General features: G+C 44.8%; 1 protein-coding gene across 1 annotated transcript in view; it reads left to right on the top strand.

Annotated features, from left to right (window-relative positions):
- Positions 1 to 6,080, top strand: part of LOC126285239 (homeotic protein female sterile-like) — a 41,800-nt gene extending 35,720 nt beyond the window's left edge. Inside the window, exon 8 of the mRNA XM_049984536.1 lies at positions 3,086 to 6,080. Within this exon, the coding sequence (XP_049840493.1) occupies positions 3,086 to 3,595 (510 nt within the window). The 3' untranslated portion in view covers positions 3,596 to 6,080. The remainder of the gene's footprint in view (positions 1 to 3,085) is intronic.
- The last annotated feature ends 12,359 nt before the right edge of the window (positions 6,081 to 18,439 follow it).

The raw sequence follows: 18,439 nt of genomic DNA, 5'->3' as shown, positions 1-18,439 counted from the left end.
GTTCGATGACGGTTTGGATGTACCGTGCACTATTCAGTGTGCCCTCGACGATCACCAGAGGTGTACGGCCAGTGTAGGAGATCGCTCCCCACACCATGATGGCGGGTGTTGGCCCTGTGTGCCTCGGTCGTATGCAGTCCTGATTGTGGCGCTCACCTGCACGGCGCCAAACACGCATACGACCATCATTGGCACCAATGCAGAAGCGACTCTCATCGCTGAAGACGACACGTCTCCATTCGTCCCTCCATTCACGCCTGTCGCGACACCACTGGAGGCGGGCTGCACGATGTTGGGGCGTGAGCGGAAGACGGCCTAACGGTGTGCGGGACCGTAGCCCAGCTTCATGGAGACGGTTGCGAATGGTTCTCGCCGATACCCCAGGAGCAACAGTGTCCCTAATTTGCTGGGAAGTGGCGGTGCGGTCCCCTACGGCACTGCGTAGGATCCTACGGTCTTGGCGTGCATCCGTGCGTCGCTGCGGTCCGGTCCCAGGTCGACGGGCACGTGCACCTTCCGCCGACCACTGGCGACAACATCGATGTACTGTGGAGACCCCACGCCCCACGTGTTGAGCAATTCGGCGGTACGTCCACCCGGCCTCCCGCATGCCCACTATACGCCCTCGCTCAAAGTCCGTCAACTGCACATACGGTTCACGTCCACGCTGTCGCGGCATGCTACCAGTGTTAAAGACTGCGATGGAGCTCCGTATACCACGGCAAAGTGGCTGACACTGACGGCGGCGGTGCACAAATGCTGCGCAGCTAGCGCCATTCGACGGCCAACACCGCGGTTCCTGGTGTGTCCGCTGTGCCGTGCGTGTGATCATTGCTTGTACAGCCCTCTCACAGTGTCCGGAGCAAGTATGGTGGGTCTGACACACTGGTGTCAATGTGTTCTTTTTCCTCCATTTCCAGGAGTGTATATATATATATGACCTGGGTGACAATCTGAGCAGTTCTCTTAGGTTGTTCGCAGATGATGCTGTAATTTATCGTCTAGTAAGGTCATCCGAAGACCAGTATCAGCTGCAAAGGGATTTAGAAAAAATTGCTGTATGGTGTGGCAGGTGGCAGTTGACGCTAAATAACGAAAAGTGTGAGGTGATCCACATGAGTTCCACAAGAAATCCGTTGGAATTCGATTACTCGATAAATAGCACTATTTTCAAGGCTGTCAATTCAACTAAGTACCAGGGTGTTAAAATTACGAACAACTTCAGTAGGAATGACCACATAGATAATATAGTGGGGAAGGCGAGCCAAAGGTTGCGTTTCATTGGCAGGAAACTTAGAAGATGCAACAAGTCCACTAAAGAGACAGCTTACACTACACTCGTTCGTCCTCTGTTAGAATATTGCTGCGCGGTGTGGGATCCTTACCAGGTGGGATTGACGGAGGACATCGAAAGTGTGCAAAAAAAGGGCACCTCGTTTTGAATTATCACGTAATAGGGGAGAGAGTGTGGCAGATATGATACGCGAGTTGGGATGGAAGTCATTAAAGTAAAGACGCTTTTCGTCGCGACGAGATCTGTTTACGAAATTTCAGCCACCAACTTTCTCTTCCGAATGCGAAAATATTTCGTTGAGCCCAACCTACCTAGGTAGGAATGATCATCAAAATAAAATAAGAGAAATCAGAGCTCGCACAGAAAGGTTTAGGTGTTCGTTTTTCGCGCGCGCTGTTCGGGAGTGGAATGGTACAGAGATAGTATGATTGTGGTTCGATGAACCCTGTGCCAAGCACTTAAATGTGAATTGCAGAGTAATCATGTAGATGTAGATGTACATGTGGATGTACAGGTATGAGCAGCCCTTGGAGGCTCGCCTTCACTCATTCCTTTTAAATATTTTTTGACTAAATCCCCTTGTGGCCTGTTATTTATTTTATACGTGACCTGTGAGTACTGTCTCTGTCTTGTATTGTTAGTCAGTACTTACGCTTTTTTATATAAAATAAATTTTCCTTCCCATAAATTTGTTATAGACCACTTTAAATGTCTAATTTCTGATGAAGTCACTCTGAGAAGTGGTGAAACCTGGTTAATAAGACTAAAAAATTGTGACCGAGGGCTCATTTGTTTCAATTTTCCCAAGCATATTCGTTACGCATTCGTATGGCCTATACCAACCTGTAACGGCTTTGGAAGTGCGGCTTTCAATTCGCCCATCGCCTGCCGTCATGTCTACTCGATAAAGTTTTAAACGCTGCGGCAATACTCCGGAAATGGTTGTAGAAGCGTGTCGTTTGCGATGTCCTTTGCCTAGAAAACGCACCAGGTTTGTGTTTCTTTGCGCGTAGCTGGTTCAGGATTCCATTCGCTAACAGGTCATTCTGATTTTTGTTTTCCATACTCTCCACAAACCACACAATTAAGAAACTGCGTAAACAAGAAATCTTTCAGTAGCATACACGAGTGCTGCTAGAAAATAAATGGCGATAGAGTCATTTAAGGAGGAAACATTAGCTGTAGTGAAAGAAGTACTTACAAGTCGGCTGCTCGCCATGCGCTGGCGATTAAGCTGCAACTTACCTGAAAAGAGAAAGAAAACAGGTCAAAAACTCGCCACAAACAAATTTACAAATAATGTAGCAATGTATGAACGTTAGGTTTAGCGGACAGGGTAAGTATCACCAACCGGTGATGTTCGGCATATATCTGAGAATCCAGAAGTCGCCACAGCTCTGGCAAATACCAGTGCCGATGGTACTTAGAAATACAGCAGCGTTCTCGTAGCATCACACCGCCACTGCAGCCACAAATATGTCGGAGCTTCCCCTTAACCACCTCTTAAGGCGTTGTTCATACACTGCTGAACACCAATGACAATATACCAATTTGCTTGAAAGATCAGTCTCATTACTTTTCTCAGACAGCTCGTTCTCCACGCCTCTTACTACATTCGCGGGGCTGCCTCTCGTGACGTCAGTAGCGCTGTCCAGATACTATTGACCAGATTCATATATCTACGATCTAAGACAGAGCGCTCGTCTGTTCCGGCGATGTGCGATAAACTGTAGCACGAGCAGGCTGGTATTTGTGTGGGCCTAACACGCAGCCGTGTGGCACTGTGGACAGGAGGAGGACGCGGGCCGCGGCGGCAGCCCCGCTGGAGAGGCGCGCGTGTCTGGAGAGGTGCTGGAGCGCATCCGCGCGCGCGGCCTCAGCGTCACCTACTACGGGGGGCGGGTGGTGGCGCACACCCCCGCACCGCCCCCGGTCGCCGCCGTGCTCAGCGAGATCGGCGGCGGCGGCGGCGGCGGCGGCGGCTTCCGCCTCGTCAAGAGCCACAGCTGCGGCTCCAGGCTGCAGCTGGCCGCCGACGTGGCTAGCGGTCCGAATGAAGACGGGCCCGTCTTCACCTCCACCCTGGGAGACGTCTCGCTGCGGCCGCCGCCGCCCCAGGAGGAGCAGAAAGACAGGAAGAGCGGCAAGGAGGCGGCCGACAGCCGGCTGGCCGCCTACTGCGGCGGGGGCGTGGCCGCCCAGCCCCGGCGCTACCCCGACATGGAGTTCGAGGAGTTCCAGGTGCTGGAGGACGGCGCTGGAGTCCAGGGCCAGAGGGGCGCCGTCTGCGGGGCCGCCTGACGCCGAGCGCGCGCCCTGGGGTAGCTGGCGTGCGCTCCACACGTGTTCCCGGCTACCTGTCACTTGTACCTGCAGGCACGTGGGTTCCCAACAAGCTACCGTGGTGTCCCCTTTGCTTGGTAGGCTCGCTAACTACTTCACAAAATCAGCTGACCACATCACAGCGGTAGATCATTAACAACGCCTGGTTATACATATTACATTCCAGTTGTTCTTGTGGTTTTCAGTCCTGTGAATGGTTTGATGCAGCTCTCCATGCTGCTCTATCCTGTGCAAGCCTCTTCATCTCCCAGTACCTACTGCAGCCTACATCCTTCTGAATCTGCTTAGTGGATTCATCTCTTAGTCTCCCTCTGCGATTTTTACCCTCCACGCTACCCTCCAGTACTAAATTGGTGATCCCTTGATGCCATGTCCTACCAACCGATCCCTTCTTCTAGTCAAGTTGTACCACAAACTCCTCTTCTCCCCAATCCTATACAATACCTCCTCATTAGTTACGTGATCTACCTATCTAATCTTCAGCATTCTTCTGTAGCACCACATTTCGAAAACTTCGATTCTCATCTTGTCCAAACTAATTATCGTCCATCTTTCACTTCCATACATGGCTACACTCCATTCAAATACTTTCAGAAACGAATTCCTGACAAATCTATAGTCTATGTTAACAAATTTCTCTTCTTCAGAAACGCTTTCCTTGCCATTACCAGTCACATTTTATATCCTCTCTACTTCGACCATCATCAGTTACTTTTCTCCCCGAATAGCAAAACTCCTTTACTACTTTAAGCGTCTCATTTCCTAATCTGTTTCCCTCAGCATCACCCGACTTAATTCGACTACATTCCATTATCCTCGTTTTGCTTTTGTTGATGTTCATCTTATATCCTCCTTTCAAGACACTGTCCATTCAGTTCAACTGCTCTTACAAGTCCTTTGCTGTCTCTGACAGAATTGCAATGTCATCGGCGAACCTCAATGTTTTTATTTCTTCTCCGTGGATTTTAATACCTACTCCGAATTTTTCTTTTGTTTCCTTTAGTGCTTGCTCAATATACAGATTGAATAGCATCGGGGAGAGGCTACAACCCTGTCTCACTCCCTTCCCAACCATTGCTTCCCTTTCATGTCCCTCGACTCTTATAACTGTCATCTTGTTTCTGTACAAATTGTATATAGCCTTTCGGTCCCCGTATTTCCAGTTAGTGATCGCAAAACTTCTTTGCATTACGTAATTAATTTCAGTCCGTAATGAGCTTTTTAAGGTCTTGACTGTCACTGTTCATCTCTCTATGACCACAATGTTATTCTAGAACAATACATTAAAGTTTACACAGGACTTCCTTAATAAAGGAATACCACGTAACTGATTCTCTCCACGAACTGAAAATGTCAATTTGATAGTTCTCCATACGGCAGCAGAATGAAAAAAATTTAAATGTCGGTTTGTTTCTTTCCTTCGCTATCGACACTGGCAACAGTGGGATTTTGCTCCAGGGCCTAAGTTCTTCTCGGCCTGCTACTTGCTCTCGCGATGCCAATGCGATCGTCGTCACACAACGAAGACGTGTGTCGTCCCTCGAGATGATCCAAAACACTTAACAAATCCTCACGACAGTTACCCTCTACTAAATACTAAGTCATCATGTCGTCGTTATATTTGGCGAGCACCATTCACCAGAAACGTAGGCGTAGGATCGTGCTTTACTTTTCTGGAGTGATACGTTAACAGCACCCTGTGCAGGTACAGCTGACAGGTGAACAGGGACCTGTGTGGCGTGGCGTGCTGCCCTTTTGGACAGCAGGAGACTGATGGCTCTAGCGCCGAGGGCTACCGTCAACACGGAAGTAGGCGCGCTCTCGGCACTTCCCTATTACAGGGCTCAGCAAACTGAGCTCCACGTCGGCGGCTTTCAGACGCGCGCTTCAAGTTTGTACATACAAATCTAATGTTCGCATTTAAAGTTAAATCTCTATCTGGTAAGCAGTGTTCACCAAAGTCCTATCGTAGCAGCATCGTCTCTGGAGTGCAACCTTTTGCTCTGGATTCCTTCTTTTCATTATTTTCGACTCACACTCTGCACCGCACACTGTAGTAAAAACAATGCAGTCGCCCGAGCACATAAATATTTCAGGGGTTGTGTAGCTGTCTCTGCGTGACTGGGCAGACAACGGGGCAGAGTCGAGAACTGTGTGAAACCAAAGATTGCTCTTTCCAAAGACAGCACAAGTCCCCCGTGTTGTCGATAACATCACCAGTTGCCGGTGCGAGACAGATCCGTAAAAAATGACGAGTGACAGCTTCGTATTTCCGCATGCACTACGTGGCAGACCGCACGCAAAAAATCTGGTTCGAAAAGCATGCAACACGTTTCATCTCTGCACAGTGGTCAAATACGCCGTATTACTAAATGGAAAAAGAGCTATACTAGTTGTGGAGATTAGGCTCGGATCAAGTCAGCTACTGCTACTGCATGTCCTTGTCAGGTTTGGAAGAAGTGAGGACAAGAATGTGTGAAGTACTGTAACACATCAGCAAACTAAAGCAAAGGATGAGTGAGTGAGACAGAGAAAGAGAGATTACACAGTGTAAGGGTGTAAGTGCAGGTATTTCTGTTGGTGGCTGAGGACGGTGTGCGGACAACATCAATATTTATGTCATTTGCAGATTAATAATTATAGCTATTACAACTTGTATGTTTTTAGGTTCGGTAGTATCTCTTCATAGGTGTGACACAAGAAAGCCATTAATGTCTATTTTCCCCTGGGCAGCAGGTCAGGCAGCGAAATGTGGATTCGTGGAAGCAGAAGGGTAGCCTATACTGACAGGTATGGTGCAGTTAAGACCATGCAGAAAACATCAGGTCATAAAGTTTGTGCGTTTTCGGGAAGATTGTTCGAGTCAGATGAAAAGAACGAAAACACTGATGTTTATACATATTAAATTATACCTGTTACACCCTGTTTATGTGGGACAGGGAGAGGGAGGGAGCGGCAAGCCCTCGGCGTGTGTAATGTCCGAGAGACACGCGGGCTGAAGGGCTGACTCCCAGACAAGGAGATGAGGGCTAGTGTGTAGCAGCAGGGTCCTTGTGGTTCTGTCTACATGTACTTGTATCTACAATATGTATGTAATTTAGAGCAATAAAGACATGTACACCACGCAAATGTGACTACGATATTTTACAGAAAATCCCTTCGTGTGTGTGTGTGTGTGTGTGTGTGTGTGTGTGTGTGTGTGTGTGTGTGTGTGTCATCTCGCCATGCACCCATGGGAGGAGCTACTTGGAAGCGCCAAATGGATACAACAGAGATAGCCTCCCAGACAGGCAGTCAAACAATGTGCACATCTTACAAATGAAAGGACCAATCCGACATGGGTGAGGAACCATGCTACGATTAAAGACTCCTAAACAAAGAAGAAGAAAAACCTCTGACCCACAATATATACGACACACACAGCAACGAACAAAAGGCGAATCGGAGAAACGTTAATCTGGTCTGATATCTCACAGCGAACAACTTTGACGAGAAAATTTACCATGATTCGAACGACGCTGAATATATAAGCAAGACGCAGTGTTCACCAAGTAGCAGAATTTAATAAAAATTTAATAAAAAAAGTAGTCGTTCTGTGACACATTTCTCCAGCGGACCAACCACATGGCGTCTTATCCTCTCCAGCGGCAGGCGCCTAGAGCTAACAGAAATGGAGACGGTTAATTATCGAACAGCCCGACACACGCTGCCCATTTCTGTTAGCCCTAGGCGCCTATTCTCCGAAATACCAAAAAGGCTGAACGAAGCAGAGCAGCTGTGTCCCCTGTTTTCCTAATCGCCCCAGAATGTCGAACAAAGGTAGACAAACAGAGACAAAGAACTCACTCTTCAAGTGGTTCAAAGTTAATCTTCGACAAGGTGTGTCAGAATCACTCGCAAGAGCCAACAGCCGAAGCAAAACAGTGAAACTCGGAGATGGTTTACGTGAGATGCCATACCGCCTATAGAAATTGTTAAAAAGTACTAGAACAGAGGTGTACAGACTTGCTGTTACCGCGGGCCGCAAATTTCTGAGTTGTTGAAGTGGGTTCTCTTAATTTTGTTTCACATATATTAACCTGCTGATATAAGCCATTTCGTATCTTCTACAAGGGCCCGTCCTATCCTTTCCGGTAGGCAACGAAAGACGAAAAAAAAAAAAAAAAAAAAAAGAGAGAGAGAGAGAGAGAGAGAGAGAATGTTGAGGGGCGGGATATGGGCCACGGTTTATGTATCCCTGTTCTGGAGTGGAGCCTTGTAGGGAAGTGAAGCCTGGCCGACAAACAGTACAGACAAGAAGGGAATGGGAGCTTTTGAAATGTGCTACTTTGGAAGAATGCTAGATTATATCGGTACGTCGAGTTTAAGAATTCGTTCACGCACGAGAATCATACTAACATACAGTCGTCTGATCACCAGACACACGTCCGTATGAAGGACATACTAATAGGTATCCCAGGCGTAGAAAACCAACTGAAAGAGTTGGTAACACATAGTCCGCCAGGTTTGGGTGGAATCGCAATTCATTACTCTACGGCATTGGACACTTTCTTGCGTGCACCGCGAACCTCTCGCCTAGCGCAAAGTCCCAAGCGACTGGAAAACATCGCAGGTGACTCGTGTATATAAAGAAGGGTAAAAGAACGGACCTACAAAATTACAGCCCTACATCCTTAACAATAGTTTGCTGCAGAACTCTTGAACATATTCTCACTTCGAATATAGTGAAGTTCCTCGAGATGGGAAACCTACTGTCCACGATTCAGAGCGGTTTTAAAATGCACGGCTCGTGCCAAATTCAGGTTGCCCTACTCATACATGTCGTGTGAACCAGATTTCAGAAAAGTATTTGACAGTGTGTCCCACTGTGGACTGTTAACGAAGGCACGAGCATTCGGAATAGGTGAACAAGTATGTAAGTGCCTCGAAAACTTCTTCAGTTAACAGAATCCAATACATTTTCCTCAATGGCGAATGTTCATCAGAGACAAGGGTATAGTCAGGAGTGCCCCCAAGGAAGTGTGATAGGATGCTGTTATTATATACTCGCGAGGGTTGGAACTTCAATAGTGGCAATTATTTATTTACAGCTCGTACAAAATAAACATGTGTTTCAAAGTTTTACTGACCTTCAAAGTAGTCACCAGCATTGTGTCTAACCCGTTGCCAGCGATGTGGAAGTCGTAGGATACTCTAGCAGTGCCAGTTGTGTTGACAGTTGGAGCGGCGCGGTCTGTCGCCCGACGAATTTGTAGCAGTTCTGAAGCGAAGGCCGTGAAGTGTTTCCTTCAGTTTAGAAATCGAACTCACGATGGCTTAAGTCCTGAAGCCACCGATTCCATATTCTGCTAACAGTCATTGGATCTCGACCAAGGCGAGCAGCAGTGTGGCGATACGATAAACCGCAATCGCGATAGGCTACAATCCGACCTTTATCAAAGCCGGAAACGTGATGGTACGCATTTCTCCTCCTTACACGAGGCATCACAACAACGATTCAACAGGCAACTCCGGTCAACTGCTGTTTGTGTATGAGAAATCAGTTGGAAACTTTCCTCATGTCAGCACGTTGAAGGTGTCGCCACCGGTGCCAACCTTGTGTGAATGCTCTGAAAAGCTAATCATTTGCATATCACAGCATCTTCTTCTTGTCAGTTAAATTTCGCGTCTGTAGCACGTCATCTTCGTGGTGTAGCATTTTTAATGGCCAGTAGTGTATGTACGCACGATAGGCAACAGAAGGGAACAGTACCAAAGGCTCTTCAGACATCGTGAAACAGGATCTCTAGCACCGATGTCAATCCTGTATCTCACGAACAGCGACTTGCACTATTCTGCACTTGGTGTATGTGGAGGGTCGCTGTGAAGGTCAGTAGGCTCTTAGTGGTGTACAGAGCGTGCCTGCAGCAGCCGGGACATAGACCTACAAAACAAAAACTAGACCGCACATTGGCGCTAGTGTCGCGTCCCCACAATGAACGTGATAGAATCCGCCATTTGCAGGGAAACAACGCGGAAACATTATTCGTTCGTGTGCCGCTTTTAATTGTAACAGTAAGAATGGAAGCAAAAGATGAAGACGGATACAATGTTACATTTCACAGGATAGTCATTTCTGGTTGTTTGTTACTTTCTATTACTTATATATAGTATTTTCATGGAGAAATAATACATCATGAGCGTTTGTTTTTGTATAGATTTCCCCTTACAAATGATTTTCTAAATCGGAAATGGATTGTTGCTACTCGGAGAGAGAACTTGCAACCGACAGCAAATCATTTGCTGTGCTCTCTTCATTTTGAAGAGAACTGTTATATGGACAATTATGTAAACAGACGTCAACTGAAGTACGAGGCTATACCAACACTATTTGGATTTACAACTCATTTGCAAAAGGTGTAGTGTTTGCAAAGCCATTTAATGCAAATGCTAAATGTAGGTGACAGCAGGTTGTTCTACAGACTAACCTGATGTCTATATTTACACCTTATGATACTTAACATGTGTTCTCAGGTGGTGTTTATACTTCGTATATGGTCAAATATTTGATCAAATGTTGCAAAACTCAACCACTTTCAGAGGTGCTATCAGTGTTAAAAACTAATGTGCGAATGAAATTCCTACGGTATTTAAAGTCATATGGGTTATTACAATTAATCATACCAAAATTTGAGTGTAGACAATACTGTGTTAAACAAAAGCAACCGTGCAAAATGTACACAGTAGTCGGCAAAAAGGAAACAGGACTTGACAGGAAAATTATGTGAATTAAATAATAATAATCATACTGTCTTCTACTTTAAAAGTTTCATGTAATTATCTAATGCAAATAGCTCGATGTAAACTCGCTCCTCCTTGTCAGGAAAGAGCCTTACATTCTTAAATTTCGCGTCTCTATGCAGACGTATTTCGGAAATTAGGAAACTTCATTCATTTAAGTATACTTTTAAAATAGACTCGAATACTCAGTATTTTTTTAAACAAACGTGTTTAATTTGTGCTTCAAATGGCCCTTGTTGCGACTCATATACTTCAAATCACAACCCCAGCACTAGGATTCATCCGGCGATCAGCTGCTTCAATTGAGAGACAGATGCCTCGCTTCTCCGCTACGGCGTGGTAGGGGCTTGAGCCGGGGCTATCCCACTCAGCTGTCTGTGGGCGCGCGCCAGCTGCAGGTGACCGCATGCTGTGACGTCAGCAGGGGCTTGCCGCCAAGGCCGCGGTGAAGCACGAGGCATGGAGATGCGACGGGCGGGGCTCGGATCCACTGGCTCTCCAGCTGGATACTTGTCCGTCACAGCAAAACGAAGGAACTCTGTCCACAGTCTGTTTTCCACTATTTTTGCATGTCATCTCCGTCACTTCCTCCTCCAATCCTACGCTCATCGAACAGTATTAAGTCATATGTGTACTGTTCCAGTAAGTTTCGGGTGTGCAGCCGCAAGAAATCTCCTTCTTCTTCTTCTAATATTTCGGCTGTATACCGTCCAGCCATCTTCAGAGTGAGTCGCAAGACCACATATGCTTCCTGCCATATGTGGGTAGCCTCTCATCAAAAATAGGACGCATTCTCGGCAGACACAAAGTAAGTGATTCTTCTTCCTCCATCCAAGACAGCTGCACTCGTGGACTCTGTCAAAGATGATTTGCTGCTCCGAAAATCTGGAGTTTACAAAATAACATGTGAATGTCGCCTTTCTTACAGCGAACAAACAACTCGTACTGTCCGAGAAAGATGTACAGAACACCGGAGGTACACACGACTTTTACAACCTAACAAGTCGGCAGTGGCAGAGCACTGTATTGAAATTGGTCACAGTATGTTGTATGACAACGTCTAAATTTTGGCAACTGCATCATCCTTTTGGGACTCGATAGTGAAGGAGGCAATTGAAATTCGCTTGACGACTAATTTAATTGAGATAGTGGTTTCAATCTTGATAAATAATGGAATCCGGCACTTGCTGTAATAAAGTCACAAAGACGTCGTCACAGTGCAGCTTACAATGATATATCGATATGCCAACACAGATCGACTGCGGAGTCATAGAGACAACTAGCGCATTATGCACGTCTCTGCCGCCGACCAACGTCTCTGGCGCATTTGCATCTGTGGCCGCATGTGCAGTCGTGCGGTACAGCAGTATAAAGGGACGAAGCGAGCACTGGAGCGGCAGTCTTGCGACTCAATCTGAAGATGGCTGGACGGTATACAGCCGAAATATAAGAAGAAGAAGAAGGAGGAGGAGGAGGAGGAGGAGGAGGAGGAGGAGATTTCTTGCGACTGCACACCCGAAACTTAATGGAACAGTTTTTGCGCCGCCAAAGCCTGAAGATTCACATATGTGTACTGTTCGGTTGGAATTTCTCCTTCTGTGTTTAAATTTATGCTTACATGCACTCACATTCCCCACTGCCTAAAACAGGGCTGCCTTGCCCCTGACGTAATTGTCTCCGTAGGTTCTAATTCCTGTGTACACACCACTACTGAAATTGCTCAGGCTTTCCAGGAATATTTGTCATAAAAGTCCGTAAATTACTCAACAGATAATATTTTTCAGTACAGGTATTTCGTTCGTTCCAAGCAAGTATCAATACGTGACGTCTTCGTCCAGACACGAGTTGACAGTAATCTGAATCCGTTTTAGCAGACTATTAGTTTCTTTCACGAGATAAAATTTTATTGATTATGAAATACAGATTCTTGAAGTTTACTTAGAACAGGAAATGTTTAATTAGTAATTGCATGCCATAATTTATCTGTTTAATATAAAGGTGTTTTGAATATTGTATGCATGTAAAAAGTGCGAATTTATGTGCGGCTTTTACTTTTAGACGAGTTACCACTTACGAGTGCTAAAAGTGCGCGTGTACAGTTCGATGACGTGTGCGGTGAATTTCATTTTGTGATTTTGAGCCGAACAGAGACAAATGCAGTTTCATTTAGACTTTATGTGAGACAGACAAATCACGTTATTACAAAAAGCCGTTTAGCCCATCAGGGAAAATTGAAACCTGCGCGCTCGATTCAAAACACGTTACACGCTAGCGCTTGATTGAGCTCTCCATTAAATCGCGTATAATAATTGCAAACGTGAAAGGACTTAATGCACCAAGTTTGAAATTACTCTTCGAGACAAATACTGATTTTGGATAAAAACGAACAGAAAATTAATTCAGAATATCGAGATTCTCTTTTAATTAGGACATATACCATCTTGTTGACCACGTTGCTTAGCAACGCTGTAATGCAAATCAATTCATTCATTAGACCGATTTGCGGCGTAGAAAGTCCCACTACACATACAAACTGTTACACGGAATTTGCTGATCGAATGAGAGTATAAGAGTGTTATTTTCTAGAAATGACAATAAACCAGCGGTATGAAAAATTAAATTATCTACTGTTGTGTAACTTCATTGATATTGCATCTCACTGACGAACACAATTCTTATTAATAAATGAACAAAAATTGCAAGTAGATCTTCAATACTGCCAAGCAGCAGTTAAAATCACAGCCAGTAATAAATGTCAATATAACCGAACGGGCATTACTTCATTAAAACAGAGCAATCAGCTTCCCATTCTAAGACAAACTGTGCCAGGTGGAATTATTAAAATCTTGTGGAAGTGTAACAAGGTTTATCTGAACACTTCTATCATACATCATTATTTCACATTAACTGGATAGATTATTAGTCGGAAACGAATTCACCCACAACACATTGTCCCACGTCACTACTAAGCTTTTATCGTGACTCTTTACAAGAGATATCCACAAGCCGGGATCAAGAAACAAGAAAAGAAGAGACATCGGTACACAGTCTCAGTCTCTCCCCCCCCCTCTCTCTCTCTCTCTCTCTCTCTCTCTCTCTCTCTCTCTCTCTCTCTCTCTCTCTCTCTCTCACACACACACACACACACACACACACACACACACACACACACACACACACACACAGAGAGAGAGAGAGAGAGAGAGAGAGAGAGAGGAGAGAGAGAGAGAGAGAGAGAGAGAGATTATTATAATGTATAACATTGGACCGGCTTGCTAGACAACATTAGGTCAAACGCGAGAGGGGAGAAGGGGAATCACGCGCATAAAAACAACAAACCACGACAACAGACTTTTTTTTGGTGTAGTGTCACTTTTTCAGCTATGTCTATTTTAAAAATTACAGTGAGAGATTAGTGCCACTGTTATCCACAAGGATAGGAAAAGAAGCTGCGTCCCACATACCAGGAAATACATTAGATCGTGATAAACCTAAGGTCCCAAATGATACAAGTGTTGGACACACCGTGACTAAGCGAATACAGGTAGATCCATTTATAAGCTGAGTCTTTATCCTCGTTTTTGCGTATATGCGTTTATAGTTTTGGCTTTCGCAAAATTAAAATGACAGTAGAGGCGGCTGCAGCAAATGAAGTATTTGATCACTTACCTAATAGCATCAAAAGTCTGACAGATAGCCATATAGCATTTAAAAGGAAATTAAAAGAATTTCTGAATGGCAAACCTTCTACTCATTAGATGAATTTCTGGAAATAGTATGTGGGTAACTTCCCCACCCCCACAAAAATTAAAAATATTAAGTGTCATGTAATATTGTGTGTAATGTAATCTCTTGTATGGACACCTTTTATTAACCCGACATGTTCCACATCATTACAAAGTGTCGCATTCATGATCTATGGAACACGTACTCGCAAGTGCAATTCCTACACCCTTTTCCATCTCCTCGTGAGCTGTACTATAATCCGTTCATCATAAGAATAAACCTGAGGTAAACAAACACAAACGCGATGATTGGTCAGGAGCCGTAGCGAATGTACACTGGTGTTGTTTTGTTCTGGAAAGTAGGTCCTACTTATGTATTAGATGTCTTATTACTAAGTTACGTTAAACGTAACTTTAAGATATTCAAATGTATTAACAGCCATCGATGTGTTTCTTAATCACGCTTTAGATGCGTAGCCTTTATTTCAAAAATCGTGTACAGTCACAGCATCTGCAGTGTTGTGGTCTGCTTGTCGCACCGTTAACATGCAGTATGAAATTGGTTGAGGCTGCTTTCTGTTCTGTAGTGAAACACGCGCGTGGAACACGGTTAAAAAGTGCTGAGAAATAGACTGTTCTTTAAATTTACGGAGATAATGGGCTTAGAAGTTTTCCCAGCGTTGTATATACTGAAGTGAAATTCGTTCTCACATTGAATGTGTAGCGCAGTTGCTAGCTTGATGTATTATAAACCCAATGCGGTTATGCGTGCGTTGGTTGACATCACCAAAGTGACAGTTCCTTTCACGTTCAATTTGAAATACCTACATCTCGTAATTCTACAACTCATTACAATTTTTTATGAAACTGCACGTCTTCTTGATTCTAATTACGTATTGGACGTTAAAATCCTGTTTCCATTTCAAATACGAATTCCTAATTATCTATGTTTTATGAAAGACTGTCCGTAAAAGTTTAAAAATGGTTCAAATGCCTCTGAGCACTATGGGACTTGACTTCTGAGGTCATCAGTCCCCTAGAACTTAGAACTACTTAAACCTAACTACCCTAAGGACATCACATACATCCACGCCCGAGGCAGGATTCGAACCTGCGACCGTAGAGTCGCGGGGTTCCAGACTGTAGCGCCTAGAACCCCTCGGCCACCCCGGCAGGCTCGTAAAAGTTATTCATATTAAGAAAGCATAACAATGTAATTTTTAAGGCACAAATGAAAAACCAAATCCTGTTTATTTGAGATATGTCCATCTTTTTATACCACAGAGGTAGATAAAAATAGTAAAAACATGAAAAAGAATCATTTTCACAGCATCAAGCACATCACACAAACGATGAATTTTCACATTTGCTATTTTACCATTACATTATGAACCCAACAGAACTGATCTAGAGCCAAGCTGCGGGATTCGGCATGAGAAGTAACAAGACTGTTAAGCTGCCAGACTGTACTGGAGCTAAGGCAGGCAGCTTTTTCACATGTCACTGCCGAACGCCGGCGGGATAGAGAACGGCTCGTCATAGAAGAAGAAGAAGAAGAAGAAGAAGAAGAAAAAGAGAAAATGCTGCACCTTGTTGGCTTCGTGGATTCTGTTGTTAATAGGCTCATTATCAACGTAGCAGGTGCCACTTTTAGAACTAAAACGTATTTCTCGGATTCGGGTAAGGAAGGAGCTAAGAGATTACCAGACGACTGACTGTAAATAATACCTTCAGTGGCTTCAATATTTAACTATGAAATCCTTCTATGTTCTCTTACGTCACACACAAATTATGTAGAAAAATTACCCTGAGGTTAAGTCAGGAATTTTCATCATTCTTGTTTTTCATTAGAGCAGTACGGCCGGCCGATGTGGCCGTGCGGTTCTAGGCGCTTCAGTCTGGAACCGTGTAACCGCTACGGTCGCAGGTTCGGATCCTGCCTCGGGCATGGATGTGTGTGATGTCCTTAGGTTAGTTAGGTTTAATTAGTTCTAAGTTCTAGGGGACTGATGACCACAGATGTTAAGTCCCATAGTGCTCAGAGCCATTTGAACAGCAGTACGTTAGCTAAAAAGGATAACATGTTGCGGGTTTCGTCTAGTCGTCTAAGGAGAGTATTGTGAGAGAATTGCAGCGTATTATTCCATTCTGCTTACAAATTAAATGACATTCGAAGCTCTATTGCTCCTCTGCTCGCCTATTTTTACGTGTGGACCTCAGCCGGCCACGCCACTGCAGGCTATCTGTACCAGCTGACCGGCCAGTGCTGTCCAAGTTAAATGCACCGGTAAAGCCGTTGTCCCGTATTATCGCTAATGTGCGCGTAACGCACAGCACAAAACGTACCCTTATTATCGTACTTGACAGTACTCGAGACAGCTTGGCTGCAGTCCCACGTGAAACGGAAATCCAACGAGGTTCCACGAAACGCGGAAGAATACATAGTGAAATGTTTACATCAGGTTTGCCGGCCACTGTGGCCGAGAGGTTCTAGGTGCTTCAGTCCGGAACCACGCTGCCGCTACGGTCGCAGGTTCGAATCTGCCCCGGGCTTGGATGTGTGTGATGTCCTTAGGTTAGTTAGGTTTAAGTAGTTATACGTTCTAGGGGACTGATGACCTCAGATGGTTCAAATGGCTCTGATCACTATGGGACTTAACGTCGAAGGTCATCAGTCCCCTAGAACTTAGAACTACTTAAACCTAGCTAACCTAAGCACATCACACACATCCATCCCCGAGGCAGAATTCGAAACTGCGACCGTAGCTTTCGCGCGGTTCCAGACTGTAGCCCCTAGAACCGCTCGGACACCCCGGCCTGCGATCTCAGATGTTAAGCCCCGTAGGGCTTAGAGCGAATTCAACCATTTTTTACATCAGGTTTATTCTTATGATGAACGGATTGTATCTACAGTAACCTCGATTGCACGGGTGCGACATCACAAGTGCCTCACAGCTTTCGTACCAGGCGAACGAGGTAGTCTCACAGGGAAGCTGTTCAAAGCGACAACCGCCATTCAGAAGGGAACCTGAGTCCCAACACAGGCAGCACACGTCAACTCGCCTCTGGTATTAACTCCTCTCTTTTGCCCAAAGTGGACACTGTACTAGTTAATGGGTTACACAAAGTGGCGGGATGACATGGAGCTTATTACAAGTTGCTGTTGTTGTGGTCTTCAGTCCTGAGACTGGTTTGATGCAGCTCTCCATGCTTCTCTATCCTGTGCAAGCTTCTTCATCTCCCAGTACCTACTGCAATCTACATCCTTCTGAATCTGTTTAGTGTATTCATCTCTTGGTCTCCCTCTACGATTTTTACCCTCCACGCTGCCCTCCAATGCTAAATTGGTGATCCCTTGATGCCTCAGAACATGTCCTACCAACCGATCCCTTCTTCTCGTTAAGTTGTGCCACAAACTTCTCTTCTCCCCAATCCTATTCAATACCTTCTCATTAGTTATATGATCTACCCATCTAATCTTCAACATTCTTCTGTAGCACCACATTTCGAAAGCTTCTATTCTCTTCTTGTCCAAACTAGTTATCGTGCACGTTTCACTTCCATACATCGCCACACTCCATACAAATAATTTCAGAAACGACTTCCTGATACTTAAATCTATACTCGATGTTAACAAATTTCTCTTCTTCAGAAACGCTTTTCCTGCCATTGCCAGTCTACATTTTATATCCTCTCTACTTCAACCATCATCAGTTATTTTGCTCCCAAAATAGCAAACTCCTTTACTACTGTAAGTGTCGCATTTCCTAATCTAATTCCCTCAGCATCACCCGACTTCATTCGACTACATTCCATTATCCTCGTTTTGCTTTTGTTGATGTTCATCTTATACGCTCCTTTCAAGAAACTGTCCATTCCGTTCAACTGCTGTTCCAAGTCCTTTGCTGTCTCTGACAGAATTACAATGTCACCGGCGAACCTCAAAGTTTTTATTTCTTCTCCATGAATTTTAATATCTACTCCGAATTTTTCTTTGTTTCCTTTACTGCTTGCTCAATATACAGATTGAATAGCATCGGGGAGAGGCTACAACCCTGTCTCACTCCCTCCCCAACCACTGCTTCTCTTTCATGCCCATCGACCCTTATAACTGCCATATGGTTTCTGTACAAATTGTAAATAGCCTTTCGCTCCCTGTATTTGGCCCCTGCCGCCTTCAGAATTTCAAAGAGATTATTCCAGTCAACATTGTCAAAAGCTTTCTCTAAGTCTACAAATGCTAGAAACATAGTTTTGCCTTTCATTAATCTATTTTTTAAGATAAGTCGTAGGGTCT

Source organism: Schistocerca gregaria, chromosome 8 (genome assembly GCF_023897955.1).
Source record: "Schistocerca gregaria isolate iqSchGreg1 chromosome 8, iqSchGreg1.2, whole genome shotgun sequence".
Classification (NCBI taxonomy): domain Eukaryota; kingdom Metazoa; phylum Arthropoda; class Insecta; order Orthoptera; family Acrididae; genus Schistocerca; species Schistocerca gregaria.
Note: the sequence above shows the minus strand (reverse complement) of the source record. Positions and strands in the feature narration are given on the sequence as shown.